The sequence below is a fragment of the Bos javanicus genome, chromosome 16 (genome assembly GCF_032452875.1).
Source record: "Bos javanicus breed banteng chromosome 16, ARS-OSU_banteng_1.0, whole genome shotgun sequence".
In the NCBI taxonomy this organism is placed as follows: Eukaryota; Metazoa; Chordata; class Mammalia; order Artiodactyla; family Bovidae; genus Bos; species Bos javanicus.
Genome location: NC_083883.1, coordinates 79,927,284 through 79,942,530, shown reverse-complemented (window position 1 = coordinate 79,942,530; position 15,247 = coordinate 79,927,284). Strand labels below are relative to the sequence as shown.

At 50.3% G+C, this 15,247-nt stretch overlaps 1 protein-coding gene across 2 annotated transcripts in view; it reads left to right on the top strand.

The window, feature by feature from the left end:
- The window catches only part of KIF14 (kinesin family member 14), a 48,064-nt gene extending 34,147 nt beyond the window's left edge, over positions 1 to 13,917 (top strand). For both annotated transcript variants that reach the window (XM_061383724.1, XM_061383723.1), the window contains exons 21-30: positions 378 to 510; positions 1,667 to 1,767; positions 3,645 to 3,739; positions 6,525 to 6,749; positions 6,920 to 7,101; positions 8,876 to 9,034; positions 9,703 to 9,825; positions 10,737 to 10,811; positions 11,527 to 11,665; positions 12,011 to 13,917. In XM_061383724.1, coding sequence (XP_061239708.1) covers positions 378 to 510; positions 1,667 to 1,767; positions 3,645 to 3,739; positions 6,525 to 6,749; positions 6,920 to 7,101; positions 8,876 to 9,034; positions 9,703 to 9,825; positions 10,737 to 10,811; positions 11,527 to 11,665; positions 12,011 to 12,402 — 1,624 coding nt within the window. In that variant the 3' untranslated portion in view covers positions 12,403 to 13,917. The remainder of the gene's footprint in view (positions 1 to 377; positions 511 to 1,666; positions 1,768 to 3,644; positions 3,740 to 6,524; positions 6,750 to 6,919; positions 7,102 to 8,875; positions 9,035 to 9,702; positions 9,826 to 10,736; positions 10,812 to 11,526; positions 11,666 to 12,010) is intronic.
- Positions 13,918 to 15,247: the final 1,330 nt, after the last annotated feature.

Genomic DNA, 15,247 nt, shown 5'->3' with positions numbered 1-15,247 from the left:
GGCACTTCAGACTCCCCTTTCAGAGGTCATTCTGGAGTGAATAAGGCTTTTAAAAATATTTTATAAACAGATTAATTTTAGCTGGTTTAGGGATTTACTAATTTTCTTTTGAGTTGAGAATTTATTAGTATTCCACATTTTAAAAGAAATGTGCAATATTGAATTTTTAATTTAAGAAGTTATTATGTAAGAAGTTATTTTAGTATGTAGTATATCCTAGGCCTGATTATAACTAGAACAGAAGTACTTAACTCTGGAAAGACTTAATTGGTGGACTGAGTTTTATGGGAGTTGTTCTGTTTCCAGAATCTCTTGGTTATGTGTATTTGTTATGTGTATTTTAGGAGAAGCATTTTTTCCTTTGGTTTCTCTTTCAGACATGTGGTGTCAGATAAAGGAAGCAGTTCTGATACTTGTATTCGGGTCCGTAATCTGCAGCTTGGGGTCTCAACTGTCTGGAGTCTGGAAAAGTTTGAGTCTAAGCTTGCGGCAATGAAGGAACTGTATGAGGTTTGCAGTATCATCAAAATCTCTATAAACTTTCGAAGTGAAAAATACAAAAATGACATGTTCTCATTAAGGAAAATTTGACAAATATTAATAGAAGGCTATCCACATTAGCCAAACCAACCAGTATTAACAATGTGTATGTTTACTTTTGCCTGTAGAAGGGATTTGGGGGGTTTTAATATATTTATAGCTGTGTGAGGCGCGCTTCCCTGGTGGCTAAGACGATGAAGAACCTGCCTACAATTCAGGAGACCTGGGTTTGACCCCTGGGTTGGGAAGATCCCCTGGAGAAGGAAACGGCAACCCTCTCCAGTATTCTTGGCTGAAAAGTCCCATGGACAGAGGAGCCTGGTGGGCTGCAGTCCATGGGGTCTCAAAAAGAATCAGACAGGACGTAGTGACTAACACTTTCACTTTCATAGCTGTGTGGAGAAGTTTAGTACTAAATCTGTTCAGGTATAGCAGCGTGATCTTTAAATTTTACGCGTGAGTCGAAGGGGAGGAGGGTGTGACGGACGTGGCGCAGGGCAGCGCTGGGCCCTCTTGGCGCTGGTGACGCCTGTGTTCCCAGCTGACTGCTGTGCCCTCGGGGGTTCGGCGGTTTGCTGCTGGAAAACTCACAGCTCTGCACGTTGGTTTCTAATGTCTTATTTCCTTGTCTTCCATTTTCTGACACTGTACCAAAAAATACAAACTTTTTATTCTGTTTTTCTCACCGACAAATTGCCCGCCAGGAATATTGTCATTTACCAGTGTCCCTGGTTTAACTTACATTTTCATAACTAGTGACTGAGGATTTGTTTGCTTATTGGTAAAGGGTGTGTTCGTGTCCTCTGAATTTTTTGGCAAGTGAAGTGTGAGTACTGAGCTAACATCTGTAAGCTTTCTTGACATATTTTGATAATAAACCTTGATTTAAAAAAAAAATAACCTTTATTTTATATTTATCATATACATTTCCCCCCTGGCTATGTTGACATCTCCAGGGTTTCATTTTGTTGTGCAGGCATTTTTAATTTGGCTCATTTGAACCTATTAATCTGCAGATCTTACTGAAAAAGCATCCACTTCTCTGCATTTTTGCTTTGATAAATGCAGCGAAGTATTTAAACCTTTTCCCCCTTTGTAACTGGAAATTCTGTATTTATTTCCTTAGAGCCATGGGAGTAGCCAGGGTGAAGATGTCTTTTGTGACCCTGAAGATGAGTGGGAACCCGACATCACCGATGTTCCTGTTTCTTCCTTTTCCAGGAGGAGGTGAGGGTGCAGGCGCTGCTGGCTCTCTTGTCCTGGGTGTAGACGTGCGCCACTCCCTGTCCACAAGAACTGTGCTGTCACCGCGGCATCTGTGGAGGGAAGCCCGTGTGTTAGTGATCAGATTACAGCCGTTAGGGCATTAGATTGCTTATGTTCAGTTAGTATATGAAGGAAAAGTCCTCAGTATTTCACCATAGAAGTTTTAAGAGCAACTTGGACTAGCATAAATCCAATTTCCTATAAAAGCGAGCAGTGTTTATTACTTTAAGTCACCCTTTCCCAGAAGCCTGGCGTACTCTGTGATATTTTATCGTGGTTTGCGGAGCGTGAGATGCAGTCAGGTTAGTGTGAGCACCTCTGCACTCAGTCGTGGTGACCGAGGACCTCCGTGTGTGACAAGTGCCGCTTATTAACTGAGGCAGACAAGACGCACGGCTGCCCCTCTTTCCCCGACCCTTGGGCTACAGAGGCGAACGTGCCCTGGACGGGGCCTTCGCCCCGGGGCCCAGCCCCCAGCGTGGTTGGAACCAGGACTGCGGCTGCTGGGTCTGGGGGTGCCAGAGAAAGGCCCAGTGCTCCCTGTCCTCCAGGGCCGGCGGGAGGAGAGCAGGGGCAGGGCCGGTGACGAGGGCCCAGCCTGGACCTGAGGGAGGGCAGGCTTCACACACATCCTAGAGGCCGGACCCCGGGCCTGGGCATGGGTGACGAGGATGCGGCCAGGGGACGGGCAGGGGAGCAGGGTGCCCTGAGGTGGGGCTGGTGTGGACGCGGTGAGGCTGAGGTTCCCAGATGGGGGGCTCCTGCGGTCTAAGGCTTCAAGGAGGAGATGGGGAGCTTTCAGGATGTGGAGGTCACAGCGGTTCATCCACCGGAAGCATGGTCACCGGGGAGCGTGTGTCGAATGTCTGCTGAGCAGCAAAGGCCCTCCTTAGCCCCAGTTCACAGATGAAGTCACCGAGGATTTAAAGAGATGAGAACCTTATCCAAAGCCCCTCAGCTGCTAAGGGAAGGGCTGGTCCTCAAGCCCAGGTCTGAGCGACGCCCGAGCCCCCGACTGTGACTGTATCACAGCCTCTCTGTCGCAGAGAGCAGTGTCCTTCTGGGTAACATTCTTTTTAACTTCGTCGCCTTCAGCCGCAGCTCAGAATCCATCTGGGCCCAGCCTCCTCGCGAGCCTCCCTCTCTCCCTGCAACCCGCCTGCCTCCCCGTGTGGCTGACCCCCGCTCTGGGGGTGGGGGGCCTCCGGGCTCTGGGGCTGCGTCCTTCCCCAGAGTCTCCGTAGGCTGCCCCCCACCCCCCAGTACTTTCACAGCTGAGTGTAGTTACTTGCCTAACTTCTCGCTTTTCCTATGGCCCTTAAGCTCAGTGAGCCCAGAAGCTCACCAATGTGCTCTTCCTATGGCCCTTAAGCTCAGTGAGCTCAGAAGCTCACCGATGTGCTTCAACCACAGTGTCCAGAGCCCGAGACTAACGGGACGTTTGACCCTGAAGGACACGGGTTTCCAATAGGAAACCCTACAGGCCTGGGGTTGGTTGGGCCCACAGATGTGGAGGAATCTCACACACCAGGGCTGACTGTGAGGTACACGCGGGCTTTCGACCGTGCCCAGGGGGTGTGACCCTGTCTTATTCAAGGGTCAGCTGCATTCTATAGATGTTTATTCTGCTCAGTGAAGTGGGGGTTAGAATGCTACCTAGAGATAGTCAAATTCTTATTCAGTGGACCAAATTCACTTAGCCCTTGGTGAAAATGTCTCCACAGGAAGCACACTCATGGATATCCGTTTTCTTTAGGATATTTGACAGCAAGCGTTCTAGCGTTATTGCACGTGGCGTATGAATGTAGCTGCTAACCTGCTGGGGTCTGTTGTTGCAGGAGCAGGAGTCTGATGAACAACAGGAGGGTTTCCGGCTGTCTACACGACATCGAGGCCCACGCGGGCCAGGACCTGCGTTCTTCAGGCTCCGCAGGTCCTTTTTCCATCGGGTTCTATCGTTTACCAAGAGCAGCTCCAGGGCTTGTCTCTGCCACCGTCCCTCTTCCTGTCCTTGTGCGAGTCCTCTCGTCTCCTGGGAGCTCCCGCCGCCTCTGTAAACAGGAGGGCGCGCCGGAGGCCCTCCCGCTTCTGAAGCTCTGCGCTCTGTGGTGTATTTCCAAGTGTTAACTGAGTGACTGGATCAGATGGGGAAGACGTGTGTGTGTTCACAAACGTATGAGGATACTGTTTTCTTCCAAGTGGAAAGAGGCCAAGTGTGGAAGATGGTGTGTTACAGGATGTCACTTGTGTGAGGAGGAGGAGTGCTGCACACACGTGCTTGCTCGTGAACAAGGTCTCCGGGAGAGCTGCCCTCGGCCAGAAAGCACTGCTCGTCCCGTGTGACGCAGGACAGGGCCAGGGCGTCCTCGGCACAACACTCCCTCGTGTCCTTCGGGATTTCGTGTAACACACACATATCATCTGTCACAAAATTACTTCCAGTTTTAATGGTTTAAAAGAAAAAGTTATAGAACTTTTTCTCCTGAATAATTATTTTATGCCAATATTGACTATAATATTAGTTTTCATAAGAGGGGGGGATATACTTTATATGTGTAAGTACCTCTAATAATTAAAGTCACTACTTGGTAGCAACAAACTACTACGTGGAGACAGAAAAGAACCCCACCCGGGTGAGCCCGAAAGCGCCACGTGAGGTGTGGGCGCGAAAGTCGCTCGGTCGTGTGCAGGCCACAGTACTGGAGTGGGTAGCCTTTCCCTTCTCCAGGGGAATCTTCCCAACCCAGGGATCCCAGCCAGGTCTCCCGCGTTGCAGGCAGATTCTTCACCAGCTGAGCCATGCTCCATGTGAAGTATCAGAAACTATATAATAAAGAGTACATCCCATAGGATTCTGTTTATGGGAAGTTCAAAGATAGGGGAAATTGAGCTGCAGTGACAAGACAGAGGAGTGGGCCACAAGGGCGCCTGTCAGAGGGGCGACGCGCTGGCGGTGTGCGCCCCCCAGTGGCAGTCAGAGGGGCGATGCGCTGGCGGTGTGCGCCCCCCAGTGGCAGTCAGAGGGGCGATGGGCTGGCGGTGTGCGCCCCCCAGTGGCAGTTACGTGGTGTGCACGTGTGTAAAAACGCTGTACATTCAAGATGCGAACACTACAGAGTGTTACCTGTACCCTAGCAAACTGAGTTTAAAAATTGCTACGTAATGTAATAATCTATAATGATATCAGTGGGATATGATTAGCCATGAAAGAAATTATCTCATCCTGACTATAAAAGACACTAGAGGTTTTTTTTAAATCATAAACTTATCTTTTAGGAAGACATTTATTATCCTACTGCTTGTTTAATGTAAGTCAAAGCAAAATAGGCCATAGACTTTTTGTTTACCAGCAAAATAAAAGGCTGTGTATCTGTGGTAACAACTTATTTATCCAGTACTACTTAAGAGTAAGATGTTTTATAAGCGTACCTTTTCCAGATAACTGAACGTATCTCTTCTTGGGTCTTTTTTTTAAATTGAAGAATAGTTGATTTACAGTGTTGCGTTAGTTTCAGCCACTCAAGGGTCATTTTTAAGTGCCCTTTAAAAAAATTAAGATGTAAAGGGAAGTCAGACGTAAGAGGTCTTTGCCTATTTGCAGTTTTCCGAGAGGGAGATAGAAGCCCACCTGTGTGTTTAGTGTGACCCCGCCTGGGTGGTTGCGCGGTGGGAGCAGGACCAGGCCTGCCGGGGGCTAGTGGGGGTGGCACCTCCTGACTGTAGAGAGTCAGCACGTGTCTGAACTTCTCACCTGAGGGGCTGTGTTCTGAAACTAGACTTGCACAGATCTTTGTGACAGGCTGCAGCTGGACTTGATGCATTCAGACAGGCGTCTCATGAAGCAGGTGGTGGGAGGTCACTGTCGTCGCGAAGCTGATTGTCGTCACCCGCAGTGACAGCTTCAGGCACGGCCGTGCTTCTGTTTTCTCCGCCCACATCGAGCTCTTGTTTTGCCTCTCCACTCAGTAGCCCCCGCCCAGGGCTTGCATGTGCTTTCTTTTGTAGTTTGCTGTTTCTAGTCGCCTGTGGATTGGACCAGAAGACCAACCTGTACGTTAAATGAGAGCCCTGCTCAGGGGCTGGTGTTCTGGGTGCAGTTATTTCCAGAGGTGCCGATGGGCTCTTTCACACTTTCTGTCTGCCTCTGGCTTGGACAGTGCTTAGAAAGTTGTTCTGAGAGGCTGTCTCCCTAGAACGTGACACACTGACTGTGGACAGTTGTTGGGCTTTCTCCTCTTCCGGTTGTAGGACAGCTGAAGCAGGAGGTGTTATAGGAGGAGCTACCGGGACCCTCCTTCCGTTGTTTGCTCTACGACTGCCTGCTTTTCCAGCATGTGGTTTATTCCTTATGTTTATTGTGTTCATGTTATTTTGCTTTATGCAGCTACCATTGTTTTCACCAATTCACACTTCCTTAGGTGTTGCCAATAAGTAAATTAAGAAGGAGATGCAATCAGTGGTTACGTGGGATCTCTGGTTTCCGTTATCTGGTTCCGTAGCTGCTGGGCTGTGGGTGGGTGGATGCTGTTGAGAAGCTGGTGGAGTCCCTCTGCGGGGCTGTCTTCCCCTTGCGTAGAGGAAGGAGGGTGTCTTGAAATGGGAGCGGCCTGCTTGGAATGTGTGCCTGGCGTTGTGCAGTGGCTGCACTGATGCTGTGTGTGTTTGCAAGCGTTGTCCCTGGAAACGAGCCTTATGATGGCTGTTTTCTGTCGACACAGGCTTAGTGGGGAAATCCAGCCCTGTTTACCTGGACTCAGCGGAACCCTTCCTTCCTGGCATTTGCAAAGAGTTGATCAGCTCGTCGTTAGAGCTTCTTGGACAGAGTGATGATGAAGAAGGCACCGTGGCAGACAGCCTGATGAGTAATTTCCTCAGAATCCACGACGGGGTACTGGCCGTGTCCAGAGCCCACGAAGAGCAGGACGAGGACAGTCAGTGTAACCGTAAGCGTCCGCACCGACCCACCCGCGGGGACCGCTGTGTCCTGCGCATCCTTGGTGGCATGGTCACCTCTGCCGTGTATTGTCTGACGCTCGTGTTTGCGTGGCGAGCGTCTGTGAGCTCTTTTACTGGGAGGTCGTTTCTGCTCATCACTTTTCTTCTTCTTTCCAAGTGTTCGCTGACCGAGCAAACCAGTCACTCACAGTCCAGGTGGCAAGCGCGTTCCAGCAGCTCACGGTGCTGACGGCACCCTGGGTGAGCGGTGTCCTCCTGGAGGCTGGCCGGGCGGCCCTGCTGGCTGAGCTGCGGCGGGAAGTGAGGATGCTGGGGGGCCGCTTGCAGCTGTTTCTGCAGGTAACAGGGCCGTGGGTCCCCCTTAGGACTCCTCTGCTCAGCAGGTGTTTGTCGACTTCCTCCTGTTTGTGCTTCGCCCAGACCCAGACCTCTAGGGTTTTCAGAAGCGCTTTCTGTGTGAGATCACGAGACTGGGTGTTTAATAATGGACTTAATGAACCAGGACTTCCAGGGGTTTCTGTGGGCCAGGCTGTGGCAGTGCTGTGTGGTTTATGAATATTAACTCCTCTAGTTTTCGCTGCAGCCCCAGACGTGTGCACTGGTTTGTCTCCTCTATAAGGAAGGGAAGGCCAGGGAGGATGTGTCCACTGTTCACCACTGGTAGGCCATAGCCTTGAGTGCAGAGTGCTCCTGACCCCCAGGCCGCAGCGGGGCTGGGAAAGGGGGCGGGGCCTCGCTCTGGGACTGGGGAGGGGCGGGGCCTCACTCTGGTGCTGGGGGAGGGGTGGGGCCTCCCTCTGGTCAAAGGAGGTGAGTTGGTCACAAGCCTGCTGACCTGATCCAGGGCAAAGAGTATTTCTGTTGCCTCTTCCCTTAGATGAGGTTTGGCTGTAGGAAGATGTAAGATAGAAGCTTCTTTTCTCTCATAACATCTGGAGGTGGGCTTGGCTGCCCCACTTCCTTCAGTGCAGCCTGTGGCTGGCCTGAGCTCCATGTCCACCCTGTGGCAGGGCCCCGGGCTCTGTGTCCACCCCATGGCAGGGCCCCAGGGGAGGTCAGTGCATGGGATGGGAGACGGAACAAAGAAGGTCGGGGCCTTGGGGGTCTTCATTCAAGGAGGTTTCTGGAAATGGTCATGTGACATTTCTTTTCACACATCTTTGGCCAGAGCGTCATCACATGTAGGGCCGGGGTCCCTGGGACCTGCGTTTTTATTCCAGCAGCCATGTTCCCAGTGAGGATGGAGGAGGGCAAGTGGGAGCAGAGGCCCTGAGTCTGCCGATGCCCAGACCTCTGCCGAGAGAGGCCTGCACATCCCAGGGGCCAAAGCGGAAACCTCGAGAGACAGTGAAGCTTCTGGATGTTGGCCAGACCCTCTGGTGCCTCCCAGGCCTCCCCAGTCCTCTCATCTAGTGGACACTTTGTCATGTCAGGTGCCTCCTGCGAGGGACTCTACCGCACTGACTGTAGGGTATGGAGTTAGAGACGGCAAGATTCAGAAAAAGAACGAGACCTGCACTTTACAGGAACAGATGACCTTTAATGAAGCGAGAAGGGGCAGCAGTCAGATTAGTGAGCTGTTGCACTAACCCAAGGAGAGTAGGTACATATAGGCGTATATGTGGAAAGCTACTGTCTTAAGGAGGCTTGTTCCTCTCCAAGGTTGTTTGGAGTAGTTACCTCTTAAACGGCTGGGGCAAGGAATTTTGGAGATCGGCCAGAGGCTGGACCAGCTGGGAGCTGGGCGTAATCAACCTTAATGTCCATTTTTTTTTTCTTCGGGTGACAGAGTTCTTTGTTTTCCATAGAATGGTGGGGAGGACCTGGAGGGGAGTTTTAACTCCAGGCTGTTTTGAGCCATGTAACTTTCCTTCACTGATCTGGAATCCGCACACCTCGCTGCGGCCTGCTCGTCTGTTGGTGTCCTCCTGTGTCCCTGTGTCCTCCTCATGCCCTCACTGTCAGAGGCTGCTGGGCTGCACGCTGTCTGGCTCTGATCGGACTCTTGTGAAGCACGGCTGCTGTAGGAGTGGGCGCAGAACCACATCTTCTTGTTCTTCCCTCCCCTGGTCATCTCAGGTACCTGACACCTTGGGCCATTTTTGTCTTACAGGGATGCTCTTCAGATATTTCACCGATGGTCAAAGAGGCTCAAAAGCAAGTGATCCAAACCGTACACCGAGCCGTTGCGTGCGTGGGGCGGTCAGTGGCTCTTAGCGGGGACCGGCTGCACTTCCTGGAGAGCAGTGCTCACGGGGCCGCCGGCCTGCAGGTAATGGGCCGTGCTCGCTCATGCTGACAGCCTTCATCTCAGGGAGCAGCAGCGTTTCCTGTCAAGGGGCCACGAAGCAGGAGAAATGTTTACTTTTCAGAGCTGCTCGTACCTTACTAGTTTAGCAGAAGATGAAAGCTGTTACAGTCTGAGTGGATAAATGTACCCGTTGATTTGGGATCCTGCCCGTACCTTCTGGGTCTTTGGCTTGATGGTACCCGTCTGCTCTGAAGAGTGGGTGCTCAGCCAGCCAACACGGAGAGTGTATGCATAACTACATTGGCGTGTGATTCTAGAAAATGTGTGTTTGCTTTAATTATTCATGCTACTGAAAACACAGTGTTATATTAAGATGTTTGTTCTAGCCACATGGTATCCTATTTAAGATGACAAACACCCTCTGCAGTATATGTAGAATACAAAAGTGTTTTTTTTTTCTTTACATACTGTTAGGTCTTATTCTAGCTTTAGTTGAATTAATAAACTAGGAATGTGTTCAGTTCAGTTGCTCAGTCATGTCCAACTCTTTGCAACCCCATGAATTGCAGCACGCCAGGCCTCCCTGTCTGCAGTCCTAAAATAAGCAGAATATTTAACTTAATTATTTGGTAACTTAAAATATATATAGAAATTGAATTTGCCAGTTAATGCTTAAAAACTTTTTCTAGGATGATTTTGTGGGTGCCGTTTGTGATGGTGTGGACTTGGGAATAAAGAGTCTTCTCAATTCTGGGATAGAAAAAGCAAAAGAGCTCGAGCATGAACTCCTAAGACAGAGTCCCCAAGCTGAGGTAAGACAAAAAGAGGAATGTCCTGGATAGTACCAGAGAGTAGGTCAAGTTGGTTTCTAAAAATAGTTTAACTCAGTGAATGAGGTCTTTATAAATTTATGTATTTTAGTTGGGTTATTTTTTATTGAAAAGGCTGTTGGCATCATCTCTCCTGGTGATTTTCTCAATTTTACACCTGAGTCATGGCAGCCCTCTCGAGGGTAACATTGTGGGTCCTGCCCGGGCCGGTGGTTGCCAGAGAGATTCAGCCTGCAGATGAATCCGAGAGGACGGAGTGTGTCAGTGACCCCTAGTGGCCACTTGCCGCCTTTCTTTTTCCTCCTTCAATTAGGGCTCTGCTTTTCCACTTGAGAATGGGAACTACTGTTTATTTAGTTTTGTTCTTATAATTTCTTTTTTTTTATATAGTTTTACTTATTTTTGGGTCTTTGTTGCTGCGTGGGCTTTCTCTAGTTGCAAAGAATGGGGGTTACTCTTCGTTGCCGTGCGTGGCTTCTGGTTGCAGAGCACAGGGTCTGGGTGAGTGGGCTTCAGCAGCTGCGGCTCCCAGGTGCTGGAGCCGGGGCTCAGCAGCTGCAGTACACGAGCCTAGTTGCTCCGCAGCATGTGGGATCCTCCCGGACCAGGGATCGAACCGGTGTCCCCTGCATTGCAAGGTGGATGCTTAACCACTGGACCAGGAAGACTCAGGTATCCACATTTAATGTGGGACCAGTGTGCAACTTATTTAGAAAGAAAATCCACTTCTGTGACTTGGACACTGGCTACTTACTTGTAGTCTCAGTAACTGAGCCCCAAGCTCGTGACTACTGGACAAAAACTCTTCTCCCTGGCAGATCCCATAGAATGCCAGGATTTTTATACTTCTAAACAGTTATTTGTATAATAAAATATTTTACCATTCTCTGTAGGTTACCAAACAGATGAAAGCTAATGCCCTGGGACTGATCGAATCCCTCGGAAACCTCTTCGCTGAATGGAAAACAGTAAGAGAAGCTCTTGTCTTTGTGTTTGGTTTTGTGGAGTGTATTTTTCATCTCACTGGGCTCTGTCGCTCGCCGGTGACTCCTCTCTGCCTGTTTACTGGAAGCAGGGGCAGGAGCTCTCAGGCATCTTCCTCTTGGTGTCTAACTTGTTAGGCTTAGTGATGGATGAAATCGTGTGCGGAAGCTGAGCGTATTAATGTGTCGTGCCTGTTTCTTTCTGTTGCTGTCAGCTTTTGCTTGAATAATCACCATAGGCTAAAAAATTATGTTTAATAATCAGTATGCACAAAGATTTTAAGATACAGGCAAATTAGACAAATTATTTTACTCATGTCACAGGTAAATAGAAAAATATGAACTAAGTATGGAATCAAAATTTCTATAGCTTGAAAATGTCTGTTAAAATAAGCAGGAGATATAAAGTTGAGCTCTTAAAAATTAAACAAATTTATCTTTTATGATATTGGGTAGTAAACGGAAGGTACTGTTGTTTTATTTCATTTTCATAAAATAGGAAATTGGACTTTATGTTTAAGTTATTTAAAACTTTTTGTTTCTTTTGAATATAGTAATTGTTCATACCATATTTTGGTCTCGAAATTTAAACTCACTGTCATTTTGAAGGTAAAATTCTGGCAACTAAAATTATTTTGACTGAGTCTTCCCTCCATGTAACCTATTATATATTTTTTAAACTATGAACTTTTTTACGCAGAAAAGCTTCAGAACTCAAGTACAAGAAGAAAATTCTGAATATGAAGATTTGAAGAAGATGATCAATCTTGCCCAAGAATTCTTCAAGTTAAAATGTGGCTTAGAGCAAACTATTCAAATTATTATTTCTGCACTGAGAGGTATGTAGTACAAATGGAATATGCAGTTAATTAGGACTTGACAGTTTGAGGAATCTCAGGCATCTTCTCATTTCTGGTTTGATTCACTCACTGAGGCCTCATCAGTGCCCCTTGTTGGCATTAATGACCTGTAGGAACTAGTATGATTGAATTCCTACTTACCATCTGTGAGTTCCTCTGCCTAAACTACTAGATCCTGAAGAACAAGCTGCTTATCTGACAGATGCACTGAATGCCCTTACGTTGTCTGGAGTTTCCCAAGGGGTCACTTTGGCGTAGATGTCTCGGGTCACACCCCCTGGGGAGGGATGGCGAGGTGACCACCTCTCCCCTCTCCTTGCACAGGGCACCGTGGGGACGTGGCCCTCCTCCAGGACTGTGTGCAGTGTCTCTGCAGCTCTGCCCGGGGTCTCCATGGCGACTGGGGCGGGTGCCCTGAGGACAGCAGAGCCCAAGCCGGCCACCGGGAGCTGGAGTCCTGCGCTACCTCACTGCTCTTGGGTTTTGAATTTGAAGAAGGACCTGGTCTGTGGGGGCCCTGGGAAACTTGCGATCAGGGTCCCAGAGCAGCAGGACAAGAGCAGCCCGGGTCGGACAGGCCCGGCCCCCAGAGGACCCGAGGAGTGCCCAAGCGGGTGTTCGAGCTCCCGGGCCTGGCCCCGGGGGGCTCAGAGCAGGATGTGTTGCCCACCTGGGAGGGTGCCGGGGAGGGATCTCCTCCCGCCAGAGAGCAGTAAGCCTGCTCCAGAGCCGTCCAGTCTGTGGGCGGCCTCCTGTTGGGTGTGGACGCTGATTTCAGATGCCTGAGTGTGCAGCCGCAATTCCCTGCAGACGATGTAAGACAGGTACTGACCATGTCAGAGTTTCGTGGCAATCGGATAGAATTGGAATTCAAAACCAAGTGAGTGGTCCTTGTCCGTTGCCTGGAAATGTCAGTGTTCATCTTTAACAGGAGTGTGCGGCCTCGGGCTGGCTCAATAGTCTATGTGTAATGGTTCTTATGGGGACTGTGGTGACAGAGAAGTTATTTCCTGTAAGTGGACACCTTCATGCCTATATCTTCACTCCCTTGCAAATAGATAACTACCATGAGTTTTATGGTGAAGCTGCCATAGCAAGTCTAACCAGGGCAGCTTAACCTGCCTTGTTGAATCGACAGCCCTTTTCTTGGAAGATTAACTGGTTGCCATTTTGAATGGTGTGTTCAGGACACAGTTTCCTGTTTCTTTGCAAATTATGAGCAGCTTCCTAATATAGTATAATTTATATTAATAACCTGGTTTGCTGGCATGCCAGCTCACTTCTATCTGCCAGGGGTTTCGTGTTAGGGGCTGTGTGAATGTAACTTCAAACCCACTGAATATTAATTCAACTATTGGATGGGGTTGGGGAATCAGAGGCCAGGTCTTCCCTTGATAACTCTTGTCTGATGAAGGCATAGGGAGTTTGTACATGATTCGATGAAGATTTAAGACCTTTATTATATCTCTGAACTTAAACCCTTTATTTACAATCAGGAAATAGAGGTAATATTGCCCTTTGGGGCTCGTCCCTCAAGGAGATCGTTTGACATTTTCGGCTGCAGAAATGTGTGTAAATTGAAGAGATACCCAGTGACCTGGTGGGAGTGAGGTCGAGCAGGTCTTGGGCAAGAATTATTTTGAGTAACCAGATTCCCCCTTGTCCCCTGCGTGTGCAGATGCGCTGTGTGCCCTGCACGGCTGTGGGAGTTGGTGCCAGGGGCAGACATATTCTCACAGTGACTGGTTCTTATTTATGATGCCAATGAACCATGTGTTTTCAGGTGCTTTAAAACGGTGCAGTGTAAAAAGTGTGCTTTTGTTTTCTTTTTTCTCTTCTTTCTGGCATTTGAGCTTGTTTTCGCTCTGAGGGTCCATATGCGTTTGTCACAGTGCTCTGCCAAGTGGCTCTTTGCTGTCAGGTTTTAGGAAGAGCAGGTGTACAGGCAAGGACCTCTCCTGAAGGTTGTTCCTCTTGGAGGAACATCCTACAGTATTAGTGTGGTAGTTTTTAATCTTGATGTTCAGTATTTAATCCTTACTTTCTGTTTTCTAAACTCAGGACTTCATTGGTCAGAAACCTTTTAGTGTCTTCGTAAAATTTTGTATGTACATATATTTATACTCTGGATTGTTACACAATATTTAAACCAACTTTGGTAAGTATATTTTCTGTTGGAATCATGTACGCTGATGAGATGTGTTATAATAATTGGATGCCTGTGAAAAGTCGCTTCTGGGTCTGTGGTCTCGCTCCTGTCCGTAATGTCGGTGTCCAACTTTCCCGTCGCCAGTCATGAGACCCCGTCCTGTGCCCACCAGGTTGCCCTCGGGAAGGCCCCGCCTCGTGTGGACAGTCACTGTCAAGTGTCAGAGCCAGCCCCACTCCACCGCCCTGCTCATCCTGGCCCACGAGCCAGACACTAGCCCTGCCGCCCGTCCTCCACAGAGACCCCACCTGCCCCTCCGCTGCGCTCCCTCGGGGCCCCCCGTCAGTCCCCATCACTCCCCGGCCCTCATCACTCCCGGGTCCCCGTCACTCCCAGGTCCGTGTCACTCCCGGGCCCCCATCACTCCCGGGTCCCCGTCACTCCCGGGTCCCCGTCACTCCCAGGCTCCTGCCCGCTCTGCCCCGCACCAGTCTCCAAGAGACTCTCCTAATCTCTGAGCTTATCTCCTGGCTCCTCCACTGAAGAACTGCCTCCAGAATGACGCCCAGTCACACGTGGCTCACTCCTGCCGTCAGCCTCACAGAGCTCAGTCTGCGCAGGCCGCGCGGGGCCCGTGCGCCTGGCCTGGGGTTGGTGACAGGAACCTCCCTCCTCTGCAGCTTGTCCGGTCCTTCCCGGCCCTCAGATCTGGAAGTCTCTCCATCTTGTTCCCTGAGCGCTGGTGATGGGCGGGCCGGGCCTCGAGACGCCGGGAGACAGCGGCCTTGGGCCTTCGGGAGGGGACGGTGGGTCATTGCAGCGGTGAGGTGCAGTGGCCGGTGCCCGAACGGGCTGGGCCGCAGGCCCCCCACCCACAGGTTGAGACGTGTGAGGTCTGACCTGGGACACGGCGGGTTGTTGGCCCGGTCTGGGCAGAGCGAAAGCCGCTGCAGGAACTGCGTGAGCTTGACTGCAGAAGGCGGGGCCTGGGGCGGGGCCTGGCAGGACGGGAGGCGGGGCCTGGGGCTGGCGGCTCACGGGCCATCAGGACATCAGGAGAGACCTGGCTCCACAGCCGGCCCTTGCGCGGTTAAGCCGGGAAAGGCTCTCAAACGTGGGCTCTAGGAGCATCCCTCCATGTGGGGGACAGGGCGTGGGGTGGGATGGCCGAGGGGTGGTCGGCAGAACGCCTGGGCCAGGGTCACTCACTGTCCAGACAGTGAGTGAGTCCTAGAAATGTTCAGGGGGGCAAATGGACCAGATGTGGTGACCTCGTGAAGGGAGGAGTAGGGAACGGAGGGAGAAGACTGGAGTCCAGGTGTTGGGCCCAGGCGGCAGGTGGGGTGGGTACTGCTTCCTGGAGTAGGAGACAGTGAAGGGAGGTGGGCTTGCTCGTCCTGGCTGCCGTGACA